The following is a 16,139-nucleotide window of genomic DNA, read 5'->3' on the forward strand; positions in this document are numbered from 1 at the left end:
TGTGGGTCTCTCAGTAAAAAAGACAAACTAATTGAATTTTCCACCCAACTCAGCAGATAAGACAGACAACAACTGGGTACTCAAACCATTTATTGCTGCCAGTTTAGTAGAGGCGCTGTGGCTTGCCCATGGTGCTTTTAATGTACAACGCACGCACGTTCTGCCAGTTCTTCTTCAGCAAGGACACCAGGAAGTTGATGGCCAGGTGAATGTTGTAGACTAGCTCATCCTCCGTCATTTTCACATGGCCAACAGCCACAGCCAGACAGAGCACCTGGGGACATAGAAAGCAATGTCACTAGACTCTAATGGTGTAGACTTTGCAGGGAACTGCCTTGACTGGAAAGGAATGTGTATCAAAACTTAGCCAGCAGGGTTAAAGTCTAACTATAGTCACTTTACAGACCACCCTGCACTAGCTGAAACCTGCAGGCAATTAACATTAAGGCCTGCCTTCTCTTGGGAATTTCTCACTTGGGCTGGGTTTAAGTTATAACTACTATTTTTTTTTTAAGGGATAAATCCAATGTATGTGGTTTAAAATTCCCCTGTTTTTCTGTGACCTGTAAATGCTGCTGTATACATTCCAAGCATTTTAAAAAGCGACGGACCCGGTAAATACAAGATCTGTAAATTCAGACATTCTAGAGCTGAATAATGGTTTAACAGCTCAAAACCTACTCTTCCAGTTTGCATAGCAGTAGCTAGAAGGCTTAAGAGCGCACGTTAAGTTTGCCAACTGGCTTCCATGCTCATTAACATGTATGCTTAACATCTAACTGCAAACGTTGTTGAAAATCTGACAACGTACATAGGTGTTTCATCTTCTGTTCAAAGTGCTCTACAAAGACAGTAAATGTCATTCCCTATCTATAAAATGAGGCTAATCTAAGGCATACAGAACCAGTGGCACACCAAGGAACAGAACCCAAGTCTAAGGCCTAATTTACTATATTGTCTCATACACCCTTGCCTCCACAAATACTGCCCAGCATTAACCCATGCTGCACAGATTAGTCATATTAGATTTTTCATATTGTAAGATACAGAGCTGACTTGTTTTTTGCCCCTAACCAACAAGTCTTTCTAGTAACCAAATAAAGAACATGCACTCAGACCAAGTCTTTGATGCCAAATTTGCTGAGCTGAAGCATACAGCCAAACTACAGACTGAAGAAAAAAGGGCTTATAAAAAAAACATGACTTAGTTTCCTTTCAAACTGTTTTAAAGCAGGTGCCCTGTTAAGGTCGATCAGGAATAGTTCTCTTCAGATGGGCTGGAGCTGATTTAGCACAGTACTTACATGCGTGCTTAAGCCTTAGAAACAGACTTGTTAACTGAACTGAGTCAGGTTTACACCACCATAGTGCCCAACAGATAATGAATATGCATTTGAATTAGGGCTTCAGTGAGCATTTAGGGTCCCCAGCATTCTGCAATATCAGGCTCTCCTCCAGTTTCTCTTCCCCCCCCCCCCCAAAAAAGTCAACTACTGACAAATTACATTCTCCCCTCAAGTCAGCAGCTGAATGCTCTAGTTGTGTTCCCTAAATGCACAGAAGGGGACTGAACAGATATTGATCACTGGCTTTATCATTATCTTGAACCAGCTAGAGCGAATGGCCCAGGATAGAAGACTATGGAGATCTGTGGTTGGCAGCCCATACCCCGGTTGGGGTGACGGGCATGAATGAATGATAAGAAAGAAGCTGAAGGATACCTGCAGTTCAGCCCTGAGAGTAGAAATCCACATACCAGGGCAGGCAGCTAGTTGCTTCATTAAATCCCACCCCCCACAGGCCACACAACTGACTTCAGAGGTTGGAGTTTACTTATTTTTTCTTCTTTTTTTACCTTCTTCATTTGAAATTTGATAGTAGACTTGACCTCGTCAATCTTGGCCACCATGTTCTCATTGTGGGTGAGGAGGGAGGGGAACTTGCCAGCTTTGTTCAGCCCTGGACCCAGGATACGAGGAATCTGTTTGATCAGAGACTCAGAAGCCAGGAAGGCATCGTACTTCTTAGCTATGGGAGAAAAAATGTAATGCATGTGTGATTGCACTTTTTGCTCATTTTAATTCTGGGCTTGATTTCCTCCTCAACTAGCAGCACTTTGCAAGTTTCTCTAAGAGCAACTAATTAAAGCAGGGGTAAGCAACCTATGGCTCACATGCCAAAGGTGGCACGTGAGCTGATTTTCAGTGGCACTCACACTGCCCAGGTCCTGGCCACCCATCCGGGGGGATCTGCATTTTAATTTAATTTTAAATGAAGCTTCTTAAACGTTTTAAAAACCTTATTTACTTTACATAAAATAGTTTAGTTATATGTTATAGACTTATAGAAAGAGACCTTCTAAAAACGCTAAATTGTATTACTGGCATGTGAAACTTTAGAGTGAATAAATGAAGACTCGGCACACCACTTCTGAAAGGTTGTCGACCCCCGAATCAAAGCGTTCACACCAAAGACTCATTGTGTATTTACAGACTCTTCAGAGACTCTAGAACTAAGTCACAAGGTTGGCCAAGCCTACACTAGGGCTTTTGCCAGTATATCTGTTAGGAATGTGATTTTATAATTTGATAAGAAAATGACCTAGTGTAGATGCAGTTATACCAGAAAAGATAAGACCAGACAGTATGAGTAGATGGCTCAAGCCAGCAACCATACTTCAAATCCAGTAGCCAACTTCTCCCTAACAAGGTAGTGAGCAGGAGTCTGGCTGCTGGAGGACTCCACACTGGTCACATTTGGCACTGCAGGAGTGTTAACTATCTGTGACACCCTTCCCCTCCACCAGAGATGTGTTACAGGTATACTAGCCCTTCAGAATTCTACTCACCCAGCTTTTTCACTAGCTTCTTGTTCTTGTTGAGTTTCTTCAGAGCCTCGATGTCCATGTGAGGGATATCAACCGCTTTGGCCTCATCACAGTGTTGCTGGTCCCCCAGCACGCAGACTGAGAATTTAGGGCGTGGGGTGGACTTGAGCCTGTCAGGAAGGGAAGAGGACACCACATACTGTCACTATGCACTGTCAGCACCACACACCTTGAGGGGAGCACACAGAGCCACAGCAGAAAAACCTTACCACAGTCACCTGCAATTCTTCATCCACCAGCCTCTAATCTGGCTTCTCCAATTGGTCGGTGGGATCAGCACAGAAGCCTCACCACACCTCCCCTCATGTTTTAAGACCCAGGGTAGGGGTCCGTCCAGCCACACCCATTTAGAGATCTGGGGGGTCTGAACTACCCGGGCAATTCAGCACTGCACCCTCCTGCCATTGTATCAAGCAGTCAATGTGCTGCTCACCACATGTACATTCAAAGTGCCTGGAGGGAGTGGGGTGCAGGCTGAAGGCTGGGTGGGATCAGAAAATGCCGAACCTGACTGTGCCAGAGAAACGCTTGTCCTTCTGTGGATCATAGTTTTTCAGACTGATCTGCAACTCCACAGTTTCCGTAAACCTAATAAACAGAAAAAGAAACAGGCCAGGTCAGAATTTAAGAATCCAGTAAAACCAGATGAATAGCAATAAACATGGGGGAAAAACTGTAGTAACATCTAGACGAGCATAGAGACACTGCCACAAACCCTTCCCCCTCCCTCTCTTCACCAGAGATTTCCAGTCATGGAGTTGGCATTTGGGGAAGGGCGCTACCCACAGCAGAGCAGAGTTCTTACTTGCGTGGTTTCACTTGAGTCCCTTGCAGGACCTCCTTCACCGCTTCATACAAGGTGTCACGGGAAACTTTGCTGCTGTAGATGTGAAAGGCACAAAGAGCAGGTCAGGCACTTGAAAGGATCAACTGAATCACTCTGTACAGGTTGAAAATGTAGGTACATTAGCATCTAAAACCACCTTTAATCCTGACAACCAGGGGAGTTGTTGAGCCCACAGCATTCAATTCCCCTGTAATGATGTGCACTCAAAAACAACAGTCTGGGGCCAGTGCAGCACAGATAAAAATGAAACTGACATGCCCAGGTTCACTGTGAAGGCCCAGGAAAGTGCAAAAATGACTGAACAACAACAATGGTGAATTGGAAGTTAGATCCATTGTTCTTTCAGCTTTACTCTCAGCAGGGTGACTCCATTTTTAAATACAATAACAATTTCTCTTTTCAGACCATTTCACTCCACAGCCCCAGAGACGCTGAAGCCAGAAAAGCAGCCACACTGAAGGTTTCTTCCTTAGTGAGCCTTAACCCCACCATGGAAGGGCCCATTCTAGGAACAAGAGTATAAAGAGTTTATAAAATATAGCCGGGTTCAAAGAATCAGCTAAGTTCATGGAGAGCAAGTCCCTCAACAGCTATTAGCCAAGATGGTCAGGGACTCAAGCCCATGCTCCGCGAGTCCCTAAACCTCTAACTGCCAGGAGCCGGGACTGGACAACGGGACACCCCGCTGTGTTCGCTCCCTCCGCAGCAGCCGGCCCCGCTTGATCCGACCAGCCCAGCCCTGCTCAGGGCCGGGTGGTTGCGCGCGGGGACGCGGCGGCTCTCAGCCTCGGGGGACCTACCCGGGATCCACCTGCAGAGAGGCCCCCAAGCCGCCCCCGGCCAGGCGGGACCAGCTGAGCACGGGCCAGGCCGGTGCAGACGGTACCCGGTGGCGCTACCCACCCGCCGTGCCTTGGCCCAGCCCGCCTGGCCAAGGGGCCACACAGGAGGCGACCCCCACAGGGAAGGGCCCAGGCAGGTTCCCGCCCCCACATCGCCTCCCTGACCCCCCGCCGGCCGCAGCGCGGAGGGGCCCTGCGCCGGCCGGGGAGGGAGCAGAGACCCTCCGGGCCCACCCGCGCCTCGCACCCCGGCTCAGCCCCCCAGCGGAGTCAGTTCCCGCGGGAGGGCCGCACCGGGCCCCCGTCTGCCTAACGCGGGAGCCGGGCCCGCCGCCGGGGTCAGCTGGGGGCGGATGGCACCGGATTGAGCCCCCCGGACACGCACCTCATCTTGGGACCGGCCCTCGCCGACTCCGGGTACCGCGGGTGCCGCCGGGCGGAAAGGGGTGGGGGCGCTCAAATCGCGCTATAAATAGTGCATGGTCTCGCGAGACATGGGGGCGCCATCTTGAGAGAGGCAGGCTGTAGGGGAGGGGATAGCCTAGCGTCAGGACAGAGCTAGGTGCTGCTGTGCCGTGGTAGCGGGATATACTTGTGAGCAGAGTGGGCTGTGCATCTTAAGAGCGCCCTTTATTTCCTTTAAGTGCAAACCATAGCTTGGCGATTTATTGCACCCTTTTCTGCATCTTTCTTTTCCAGTGCCTGATTACTGAGCAAATGGGAATGAGCTGCAGTTTAGAGCCGGGGGTTGGCTTGGTGGTGGAGGGATTCAGTCCATGAATGTGTTGTTCAGAGCCTGTAGAGTCTTTGCTCAACTCTGGAGTGGGCTAGGTGCAGATGCTTTTGCACTAGAAGGTGGTTCTGGAGGTGAGTTAGGAGCTCTGGGCAGTCTCCCATGCTAGCTGTTTCACACTAGTTTGTGCCTGGGGTAAGATTCTTCCCTTGTTATGTATCAGAGAGGTGGCTGAGTTAGTCTAGATCTGTAAAAGCAGCAGAGTCCTGTGGCACCTTATCCTAACAGACATTATTGGAGCATGAGCTTTCATGGGTGAATACCCACTTCATCGGTGCTCCAATATGTCTGTTAGTCTATAAGGTGCCATAGGACTCTTTGCTGCTTTTCCTTATTACATTGGTAACATAAGTGTGAACATGAAAAGAGCTCAGTCCTACCATGTCCCAGTGGGGAGTGGCTGTAATCAGTATCTCAATGGCATCTCATGGCTTTTAAGCTCTTATTTTGGTTTCAGGTGGAGTTGAGGGTGTTTGGCTCTTTGCAGAATCAGGCTAGGGGCATGTGGCCTGCTGTGAGTCTTTTGTGGAGCGGAGCCCTGGGGGTTCAGTACAATTTGCCACAGGTTTGCCTTTTAAACAAATAATTCCCAAGATTACAATTGGCACTGGCTTCATCCACAACTAAAGATTCCTATCAAACAAAATCTAACACAGTTGCAATTTAGGGCATGCCTACCCTGCAATAAAAGACATGTAGCTGGCCCAGGCTTGTGGACTTAGGCTCTAAGATCCTGTGAGGAGGGTGGGTCCTAGATCCTGGGCTCTAGCCCAAGCTCTAACATCTACACTGCAATTTTATAGCCCTACAGCGAGAGCCCTGCAAGCCCATGTCAACTCACCTTGTTGCCAGTCTCTTAGTTCAGTGTGGACATACCCCTAGAGTCTGTGGCATCAGACGTTGGGGTGAGAAGTACACATTTCAGGTATTCTCCTTCATACCAGTCAGTGGGAGAAGCAATAAAATGTATGTTCTCTTTCCCGCCCCCAATCCCACTGTTAGCTGTATTTTGTCAAACAGTGAGTGCTACTGGGTTTAATGTTTGCCAATCTGATGGCACATCACGCTGCAACAGCATTCTGCAGCAATGTCTTCAGCAAGTTTGCTTCCTCCCCTCTGGATCTGAGGGTCATTGACAGTCCTGGGCCCCCTCGCTGGAATCAGAGGCCTGCAGCCGTCCCCACCCCTGCTTCACACTGAGTGACACCCCGAAGACACTATTAGCTTCCCTGGCAAAGACTGAGGGCAGAGGCCTCACGGTTGTTAGCGCGCATGCTCTTGATTTTCGTACATGCGCATTGGTGGCACAGTTGAGTGCGTTCCGAAGGCGCTCTCGCTGTTCCTGTTCCGGGGGAGGAGTTAGCGGGCCCCGGAACCTGGATGGGCGGCGGCGAGTGGTTGGAGCCCGAGGGCAGAGGCTGGGCCATGCAGGTTGCGGGGCGGGGCTCTAGGAGCTGGGCCCGGTGCATGGCGGTCAGGCGGCGGACTCGGCCCGCTCGGGCATCCTCAGGTGGGTGCCTATAGTGGGGGCGGCCCGAGGGGGTGGGGGAGCCGGGACTAGGCGGCTGCGCCCCCCGCCTGGGCTCGGTCCTGCGGTCTGGAGACCCCATTTCCCGGCACCTTACCCGCCGCCCCCGGTACATCCTCGGGCCCTGTCCTCCCAGCGGCCCCACCCCCCGGCCCTCCGCTAACCCCCCACGGCCCCACGCTAACCCCCCGGCCCTATCCCCCCCCCCCGCCCCCCGCGCCCACCCTCCCGGCCCTAGCGCCCCCCGCTAGTCCCCCCCGGGCCCTGTAACACCCCACGGCCCCGCTAACACCCCCGGCCATATCACCCCCACGGCCCCCGCTAACCCCACGGCCCTATCGCCCCCCCGCTAGTCCCCCCCGGGCCCTGTAACACCCCCCCAGCCATGTCACCCCACCACTGCCCCCCCGCTAACCCCCACGGCCCTGCCACCCCCACGGCCCCACGCTAACCCCCCGGCCCTATCGCCCCCCCGCTAGTCCCCCCCGGGCCCTGTAATACCCCCACGGCCATGTCACCCCCATGGCCCCCGCTAACACCCCGGCCATATCACCCCCATTGTCCCCCTAACCCCGGCCCTATCGCCCCCGCTAGTCCCCAGGCCCTGTAACACCCCACGGCCCCCGCTAACCCCCACGGCCCTGTCACCCCTACTGTCCCCGCTAACCCCTCCCGGCCCTATTGCCCCCGCTAGTCCCCCGGGCCCTGTAACACCCCAGCCATATCACCCCCATGGCCCCTGCTAACCCCCACGGCCCCCACTAACCCCGGCCATATCACCCCACGGCCCCACGCTAACCCCGGCCCTATCGCCCCGCTAGTCCCCGGGCCCTGTAACACCCCTCCGGCCATATCACCCCCCACGGCCCCCCGCTAACACCCCCCCGGCCATATCACCCCCCATTGTCCCCCCGCTAACCCCCCCCGGCCCTATCGCCCCCCCGCTAGTCCCCCCCGGGCCCTGTAACACCCCCACGGCCCCCGCTAACCCCACGGCCCTGTCACCCCTACTGTCCCCGCTAACCCCTCCCGGCCCTATTGCCCCCGCTAGTCCCCGGCCCTGTAACACCCCAGCCATATCACCCCCATGGCCCCCTGCTAACCCCCACGGCCCCCACTAACCCCCGGCCATATCACCCCCAGCCCCACGCTAACCCCTCTTGGCCCTATCACCCCGGCCCCACGCTAACCCCGGCCCTATCGCCCCCGCTAGTCCCCTGGGCCCTGTAACACCCCATGGCCCCCACTAACTCCCGGCCCTGTCACCCCACTGCCCCCGCTAACCCCTGGCCCTATCACCCCCACTAGTCCCCCAGCCATGTCACCCCGGCCCCACGCTAACACCCCGGCCCCACGCTATCCCCTGGCCCCCACTACCTCCCCGGGCCCTGCCACCCGCTAACACCCCGGGCCCTGTCCTATCCTCCCCAGGCCCTGTCCTCCCAACAGCCCCCACTAACCCCGGCCCTGTCCTCCCAATGGCCCCCGCTAACCCCATCCTCTGCTACCTCCCCTGGGCTCTGCCACCCACCCCTAACACCCCTGGGCCCTGTCCTCCTACGGCCCTCCGCTAACCCCCTGGGCCCTGTCCTCCTAACGGCCCTCCGCTAACCCCGGGCCCTGTCCTCCTAACGGCCCCGCTGTCCCCGGGCCCTGTCACCCCATGGCCCCCGCTAACCCCTGGGCCCTTCCCACCCCACAGCCCCTGCTAAACCCCACAGCCATGCCACACCCATGACCCCTACTAACCCCCAGGCCCTGTCCTCCCAGCGGCCCCACCCCGCTGAGCCCCTGGGCCCTGTCACCCCCGGCCCACTGCTAACCCCTGCCCCAGGCGCTGTCCTCCCCACTGCCCCTGCCAACACCCCCTCACTCACAGCCCCTGCTACCCCTGCCCCCGGCCCTGGTCCTCTTTTTTTCCCTTAGCCCACCCTAATCCTTTCAGTAACCAGACCCCAACATTTCCTTCTGGAAGTCTCAGCCCCTGTACCCAATTCCTCTGTCATCCCAAATTCCTAGTTCCCTCAACATCCCATTGCTGCCAATTCTTAACACCCTCTTGTGCCCCAAATTCTGTCATTTCCATTTCCGATCCTCTCTAGTATCCCATTTCCTTGCACCCTGATTCTTAATTCCCTTAATATCCCTAAATCCCAGAATCCTGTTGCCTTATCCTTAATCCCCTCAACACCATCCCTATCTTTAATAACACCCAAACTCCCTGTCTCACCAGTCCATCTTTCTAACATTCCCAGACATCCTCAACACTCCCACACCTTACCCCTGCCATGATCCAATTCCTAGTCCATTCACACACTGTTTGCCCTTCTGATCCCCTTCAACATCCTCTAACTCCCTATAACCTCGTTGCTAATCCCCTTAACTCCAACTCCACCACATAATAGCCCATTCTGAATCCTCAATTTGAATTCCCCCAACTATTGCATTAAACTTCTTCTTAACTGACTTTAGACCCCTTAAATGTTGTTTTTGTCCTTGTTCATCAAGGGCTTGTTTTTACTAGAACACATGTTAACAAACACATCGTCAAACACAAGTTGACACAGTGACAAGGACGGTCACATTAACCACAACCAGCTGCTAAAATAGTCAACCATAGGATTACCCATGAATGGTTGGCACAGTGTTAAATGCATCATGGCCTTCCTGTGCTTGAAAGGTCTGTCTAGATGATTAACTCAAATTTAAAGGCCATCTTCTTTCAACATAGTTGGAAATCCCCATTAACGGCTCTCTCCCGGTATCCCTTTTCACTCTGTCATGCACACGTAGATGCCGGAGAGAGAGGACATGAAGTGCTGGGGTGGTTGGAGGTTGGATGACACATAAAACTGAGATCCTGACTGCTTTTGATCATTAAAAGTCTAATGGCACTTGACTCAGTTCGGGGGTGTTAATATTCCCATTCAAGCAATTACATTCTGCCTTCTGAGATTTCCTCATATCAGCTGTGTGTAGTATTCTTCACTGTCTTTCTGAACAGTCATGTAGTGTTCTGCACTATCAAACAGTTGCTCTGCTCCAGCATAGAGGTTGTTGCACTTTGGGGGTGGATGAAATAATGTTGGGGGTGTCTGTACATTATTAATGTGCTTTATAGTGGTAAGAAAGGATTATTTAATTTGATAGCACCCACAGGTTCCAATCCTGTTCAGGGGTCCACTGCAGTTAGGGCTGTACAAGCATAAGCAGAGACAATCCCTGCCCCTAAAAGCTTACGGAAGTGATAGAAAAGATGTTGTATAAACATAAGTTTCTATTAGAGAGAGACTGTGGCCTACTGGATATAGCACTGAATTGTGAATCAGGAGACCTGGGTTCTATTCCTGACCTGCTGGGAAACTCTGGGCAAATCATTTTCAGTTTCCCTTGGGGATAATTATATTGACCTCATTTGTAAACCTTTGAGATCTATATATTATAAAAAGCTACAGATAAGAGGAAAGTGGTGGTATTATTGTAGTATTAGTATTAATTATTATTATTGTATTATTCTTTCAACAAAAGTTACATTCTCAAGTAGAGTTAGTGTTTTGCCCCCAGAGATCTGATAATTCACAGGTAAAATGCCAAAGTTTTAAACCTATGTGCTAAATTTTAAGTCATTTCTAATTGGGCTTCCCACAAGTTTCCTCTGCCACCCATTATCACAGCTGCTATCTTGGCTAATGCCACATTTGGCTTTTGGAAACTGCAACACAGTGATGCACAGTGGCAATACAGAGCATGCTGCCCCTCCCATTGTTGCTGATCTGGACATCAAGGTTTGATTTACATAGGACATACTTAGATCCTACAGTGAGATGCCATAGAAAACCCTAAGACATGATCAGTCCCTCTCATGGTAATAAAGAGCATAAACTGCCAGGCTGCCCCAGAAATAACTTTTTTTTAAAAATCCCATAAATCTATGATTTTAAATAATTTATTGATGGAATGTAGAATGTCTCCTAAAAATGTCATTGCAGGGGACTGGACAGCTTAGGGAACTGATCCTGGGATACGGAAGACTTTCTCCTCTAGGTCACTGGTTCATATCCAGGCCAAGTTGTTAGTGACCCAAAATTGTTAGCATTTGAAGGTTATTTGATGGCCTTCGTATGGGATTAGGTGGGTTTCAGACCATTTCCTAGTTGGTATTTTGCCCATATCGCAAAAACTACCACATCACTTGATGTTGTTTGGCCCTTTTGGAGATGATCTCAGAAGATAAGTCAGCAACTGCACAGACTTTTTGCTTCTATAAGGGCTTGTCTATGCAAGAAAGTTCTTCTGGAATAAGGTAGGCTATGAATTGAAAGCACATTTCTGCAGTAGTTCCTTCCTCATGTGGGTGCACTAGTTCTAGATTTTCAAATGAACTGTTTACAGTGTACCTGTAGAGAAAAAATAATCTGCCAACTCACTTGACAGCTGAGCTTTATTCTCCCCATTTTTGTCCACAGAACTGGACTTTGACCCACATGTTAGCAATTCACATGACAGACACTGGAAGGATTATGCACATTATCCGATGATAACTTTTCCCCAAACCGTAGTTTGACATCCAGCCATTTTTATGTGCAAGTGCGAGTGTGTTTTGGGGGAAAATATAGTTTGAAATGTTCTTTTTATCTAAGATTTATAACAAAGAAGAAAACTTCTTGCCTGTTCCAAAAAGCTCCTGCTTCCAACACTCTCCAAGTGTGTGCTGATTAAAGTGAAATTCATGTCTGAGGAGCAGTCATCAGGACACTATGGAGAGTTTGGGCCTGCAGGCAGTGACCCTTACTGATGGGACAACAGCATACATTCAGCAGGCCATCAAAGGTAAGAGACCCTTTGGACTACTGAGCCTGACCTCTCTGATATGTTGAGTGACACTACAGAAAATCACACCTGTTGGCATCATACACATAATACTTGCTGTTTCCCTCATTGACTTGGGCAAGGAGCTTGTGGTCGTCTGTTAGGTTCACTGACTCGTATCAAAGAGGAAACATACCGCTGATCTGGAAAATAACACATAGGAGCTAAGAGAGCTACTGAAACATAAACAGAGGATAGGTTCAGAATACAGTGATGGGCTTTATCTCTGCAGGTTAGTTATAGGCTGCAACTCCTGACTCCTGTTGGAGCCAAGCTAGGTGTTTTGTCTGACTAAGGAGCATAGAATTTGGTTTATGCTAACACCTTTCTCACTGAAATGAGTAATGCGTTAAGTGTTGGTTAGTGAAGTAAAGCTGACACGAAATGCAACGTCTATTATTTTAGTTTGGGAGTTATAAAATGCTGCCCTCATGCATTCTCTAGGAACTTACACAAAATACACACTCCATGCAGTATTGGATCATAGAATATCAGGGTTGGAAGGGACCTCAGGAGGTCATCTAGTCCAACCCCATAGTCAAACCCATCCATTAGATGCTTTGTGTGTCCCACAATCTCTCCATCTTGGGCAAAAGCCTGAGGGAATAGATAGGCCTTGTGCTGGACCCTGAACATCAGCAGGTGTGAACTGTATCCAACCCAGGGGTAGGTAGTGGGAACCAGAGCACAGAGTTCTCCACCTGGGACACCCAGCCCCAGGCATTCATTGCTAGACTGTTAGCAGGAGCACCCAGGTGCCACTCAACTGTAGCAAGAGAGTGCAGGGAGGTAAGTGGTGTGTTCATTCAGTTTGATTTGCAGCATTAGAACCTATTTTATTAATGTACCTTGTTGGCCAGGACATTAGGATTATCCACACTTTTTTCAGAAATAGCTGCAGGATGTGTGTCTTTTCCCAAAGAGCCACAAAAGATGGGTACAAGAGACCTCCGCTTAACTCTCTGATGAGACATGGCATCTCTTTATAATATACATCATACCTGCTGCTCTGCAATGTCAGCATTGGGTTTGAATCAGACCTTTGGCCCAGAGGTAAAGGTGCTGCCCCAGATGTACACCCAGGCACCGCAATGATTATTGCAGAAAACCTTCTCTTCTCTAAAGCTATAAATAACTGTGTTTTTTAGTTAGATCAGGCACTCTGTCTCAGGACTCCTGGATTCTAGTCCACTGATCTGCTGTGTGACCCCAAGCAAGTTTCCTATCTTTCTGTCCCTCAGTTCTCCCATCTGTAAAATGGGGATGGTAATACCTCACCCACTGGCATGTTCTGAAGCTTAACTAATTGAAATCCTCACATGAGAAGAGCTGAATGAATCCAAAGTACGATTATTTTCAATATTGCTCATGTCCTCTGACAGGCTTCCAAGGGAGGTAGTGGAATCCCCGTCACTATGTTTTAAAGAACAGATTGGACAAAGTCTGTCAGGGGTGGTTTAGGTTTACTTGGTCCTGCCTCAGCGCAGGGGGCTGGACTAGATGACTTCCGGGGTCGCTTCCAGCCCTACAGTTCTATGATTGCATAATTTCCCTACTCATTTGAATGAGAGCAGTTTATTTGAAAGAATTAATATACCACCCAGCATTTCTACTTTCCTGGGGAATGACTTCTGGCAGAGCATAACATTTCCTTATAGAGAAAAATTTCCTTAGTGATCCCTTGATCAGTAGGAGAAGGCAGCCCCAGTTCACATAGTCCTCCATTTCTGATTTTCCTTCATTATTTCCAGTTTTAATATGCTGCCTGGAGAACCTCATTCTGTATTTTAACATGTCCTACCTACACACTTGTTGATCAAATTGATGTCTGCTTTGATCAAATCTATAATCTAAAAACCCTATTAATAAAGAAGTAAACAAATAAGAAGTATTACTTAACAGCAGGCATATATTTCTTGGTCTGAATATATAATGGACTCCTACTGGGTATGTCATACTTTTATAGTTCTGTTTACAATGAACCTTCTTAAATGCAGATAGGATTAGTTCTTGTGGCATTTTCTCTCCCTGGTCATATACTGGAGCCTGGCAATAGTCAGAAATTATTGATTGATTTAAGGTTCAAACCACATACAATCCCCACCTCCCTGGGTTTTTTTTAAATGCTAGAGTAATAGTTCCAAACACTATCTCTTACTATTGTGGTACTGCAGTATTCTGAGTGATTTTCATAGGGACTGTGTCTACATCTGTGTTTGGAGTGCCCATGTGCTAGGAGCTGTACAGTCCTGACTGGGCCCTGCTTTTGGGCCCTACCTACTTTCCCCTACTAATGCCAACTAATAGTAATAGCAACTTTTCTAAGGAGTTGCCCCAGCTCTGATGGAAGATTAAGAGCATTTAATAGCTCCATGTTATCTGTATAAATATCCCAGGCATCCAGGTGTGCATCTGGGGACCCTGAGCTACATTTTAGAAAGTCAAGGGGGCCCTGACCATTCTGCTGTCTGGTAGCTTTGCGCTGAGTCAAGGTCATTGATGTAGTTTTATTTCTCCTATCTGAAAACATAGAAATGAGTTGTAGGAGTATTGAAGCAGGGATTGAAAATTACACTGATCAGAGATCTGGCATTTGCTCTTTAGACTTGCTATACAGAGGGAGTAAGGAAAGCTTTAAGGTCAGAAATCTCACAATTCACAAACCAAAATTGTGAGAGAGGAATGTTCCATCGCATGGATGTGTCTCATCCTATGGCATACAATACATGCTTATAGCTCTGGTAAACCTGGCAAGTCATGTTCTTCTGATTACCATCTTGCTTTCTTTTCCACTTGGATTCACCAAGTTTCTTTCTTTCTTAGATTTATATAAATGCTAAAAAGGGGGTGTTTATCCATATACTCTAGACACCTGTGACATAACTTAGAAATACACAGGTTAGCAGTCCGTAGCTTGAGATCCCCTAGGGCTCTAGACCCGAATGCTTTGCACCCTCTGAAAGTAGCATGGGCTTCCATAGGTTACTAAAATGTCACAACTGGAAATGTATTTCAGAAGCAAGATGGTAATCCTAATTATACGATTGTAAGATTTCATTTCTCACAACCTGCCAAAGGTAGATGCAATTAGTGCTTTCAGGACCTGTAAAGGTTTACAAGAATTGGTCCTTGACCAAGTGAAGAAAAATAAGCATTCAGTCCCTCATTTACGCCATTAAGAGGCCCTATCGGTTGCTGGTTTAAGCCCTAGTTGTATTTGCTAGAGCATTTTTGTTCCCTTTACTTCTCTTTGTTGACACGACAAAGAGAGCTGGCAAAAGAATCCTGTACCCTGTAAGTAAGTGATGGTTGAGATTGCCTTAGACTGTTTCCTCCATTCAGACAACATAGGAAAGGGAGGTTTAAACTTCTCTATGGTATTCATAAGTGTACCCATTACTATGGTTCTGAATGCAAATAGGGGTTGATAAAATAATGGCCTCATTTGGTGACTGTGATCCCATGAGATTCTTTCCCTTTAGGGGAAATAGCAAAGGGTTAGGAACAAAGGGGAACAGTCCTGTGTGCTGGCAGGTTTATCAGTCCTGCAGTCAGCTGTGATGTTTTTCTTTTCACACTGTTGCAGGAGAGAAGTTGCTTGAAGGGCAAGTGATTGAGCTTGAGGATGGGACGACAGCTTACATCCATCAAGTGACAGTCCAGAAAGGTGAGGATGAGTTGAACTCAGGTGACATTTGGAATGTATCCCTACTTTGGGATGTTACTGGTGTGACTCAAGGCTGACCTCCTTGACAATTAGATCCCACCTCTAAATTTCTAGCCTCAAGGAGTCTATCTGTTTGTGATTTATTCCCCCTACCTATTGTTTTAGTGCTGAATGAAAATACAGTATAGATGTTTTTTCAGTAATGTGTGACTTCCTGTGAAATGTGCAGTAAACTCATCTGAGGCCAAATTTGCTGTTGATGTAAACAGATGCAGGTTAAAATAGTGTTGGCCTGTGCTCTCTATCACAGTGTGTATCTGTCTGATCACAAATCTGATAAGTTCAGTTCACTGTGTGTCTTTATACATAGCCTCTGTCACGGAGTGTGGGGGAGTCAGGGCCCTGAAACCCTCCACTTCCTGCAATTCACCGTGACTCTCAGCCAGCCAGTAAAACAGAAGGTTTATTAGACAACAGGAACACAGTCTAAAACAGAGCTTGTAGGTACAGAAAGCAGGACCCCTCAGTCAGCTCCATCTTGGGGGATGGAGAGCCCAGACCCAGGTTCTGGGCCTTCCCCCCATCTCGCTAGCCAGCTCCAAACTGAGACTCCCTCCAGCCCCTTCTCTGCCCTTTGGTCTCTTTGTTCTCCAACACCTTCAGTAGGCACCTTGCAGGGGAGGGGGCCCAAGCCATTAGTTTCCAG

General features: G+C 49.0%; 2 protein-coding genes across 6 annotated transcripts in view; one reads left to right on the plus strand and one right to left on the minus strand.

Moving 5' to 3' along the window:
- ZNF76 (zinc finger protein 76) overlaps nucleotides 1-16,139 on the plus strand; it is a 33,565-nt gene that overhangs the window by 305 nt on the left and 17,121 nt on the right. The window contains exons 1-3 of one of the 5 annotated variants that reach the window (XM_039534866.1): nucleotides 5,151-5,170; nucleotides 11,538-11,727; nucleotides 15,353-15,433. In XM_039534866.1, the coding sequence (XP_039390800.1) occupies nucleotides 11,655-11,727; nucleotides 15,353-15,433 (154 nt within the window). In that variant the 5' untranslated portion in view covers nucleotides 5,151-5,170; nucleotides 11,538-11,654. Of the gene's footprint in view, nucleotides 1-5,150; nucleotides 5,171-6,698; nucleotides 6,880-11,537; nucleotides 11,728-15,352; nucleotides 15,434-16,139 lie in introns of those variants that run through there. The other 4 variants (XM_039534864.1, XM_039534867.1, XM_039534865.1 and 1 more) reach the window with 4 other exon arrangements.
- Nucleotides 74-5,117, minus strand: RPL10A (ribosomal protein L10a). The gene is made up of 6 exons (XM_039534877.1): nucleotides 4,962-5,117; nucleotides 3,693-3,767; nucleotides 3,395-3,475; nucleotides 2,849-2,997; nucleotides 1,856-2,028; nucleotides 74-274 (listed from the first exon to the last, which is right to left on the minus strand). The coding sequence occupies exons 1-6, from the start codon at nucleotides 4,964-4,966 to the stop codon at nucleotides 104-106; spliced, it is 654 nt and encodes a 217-aa protein (XP_039390811.1). The 5' UTR covers nucleotides 4,967-5,117; the 3' UTR covers nucleotides 74-103.

This window comes from Mauremys reevesii, linkage group 4, assembly GCF_016161935.1.
Source record: "Mauremys reevesii isolate NIE-2019 linkage group 4, ASM1616193v1, whole genome shotgun sequence".
Lineage (NCBI taxonomy): Eukaryota > Metazoa > Chordata > Testudines > Geoemydidae > Mauremys > Mauremys reevesii.

Excerpts from the sequence above, each read along its gene's own strand:
- RPL10A (XM_039534877.1), bottom strand. Across the intron at positions 2,998-3,394 it reads CGTTTCTCTGGCACAGTCAG|GCTCAAGTCCACCCCACGCC; the intron begins GTTCGGCATTTT and ends CCTTCCTGACAG. Across the intron at positions 2,029-2,848 it reads GAAGCTAGTGAAAAAGCTGG|CTAAGAAGTACGATGCCTTC; the intron begins GTGAGTAGAATT and ends TTTCTCCCATAG.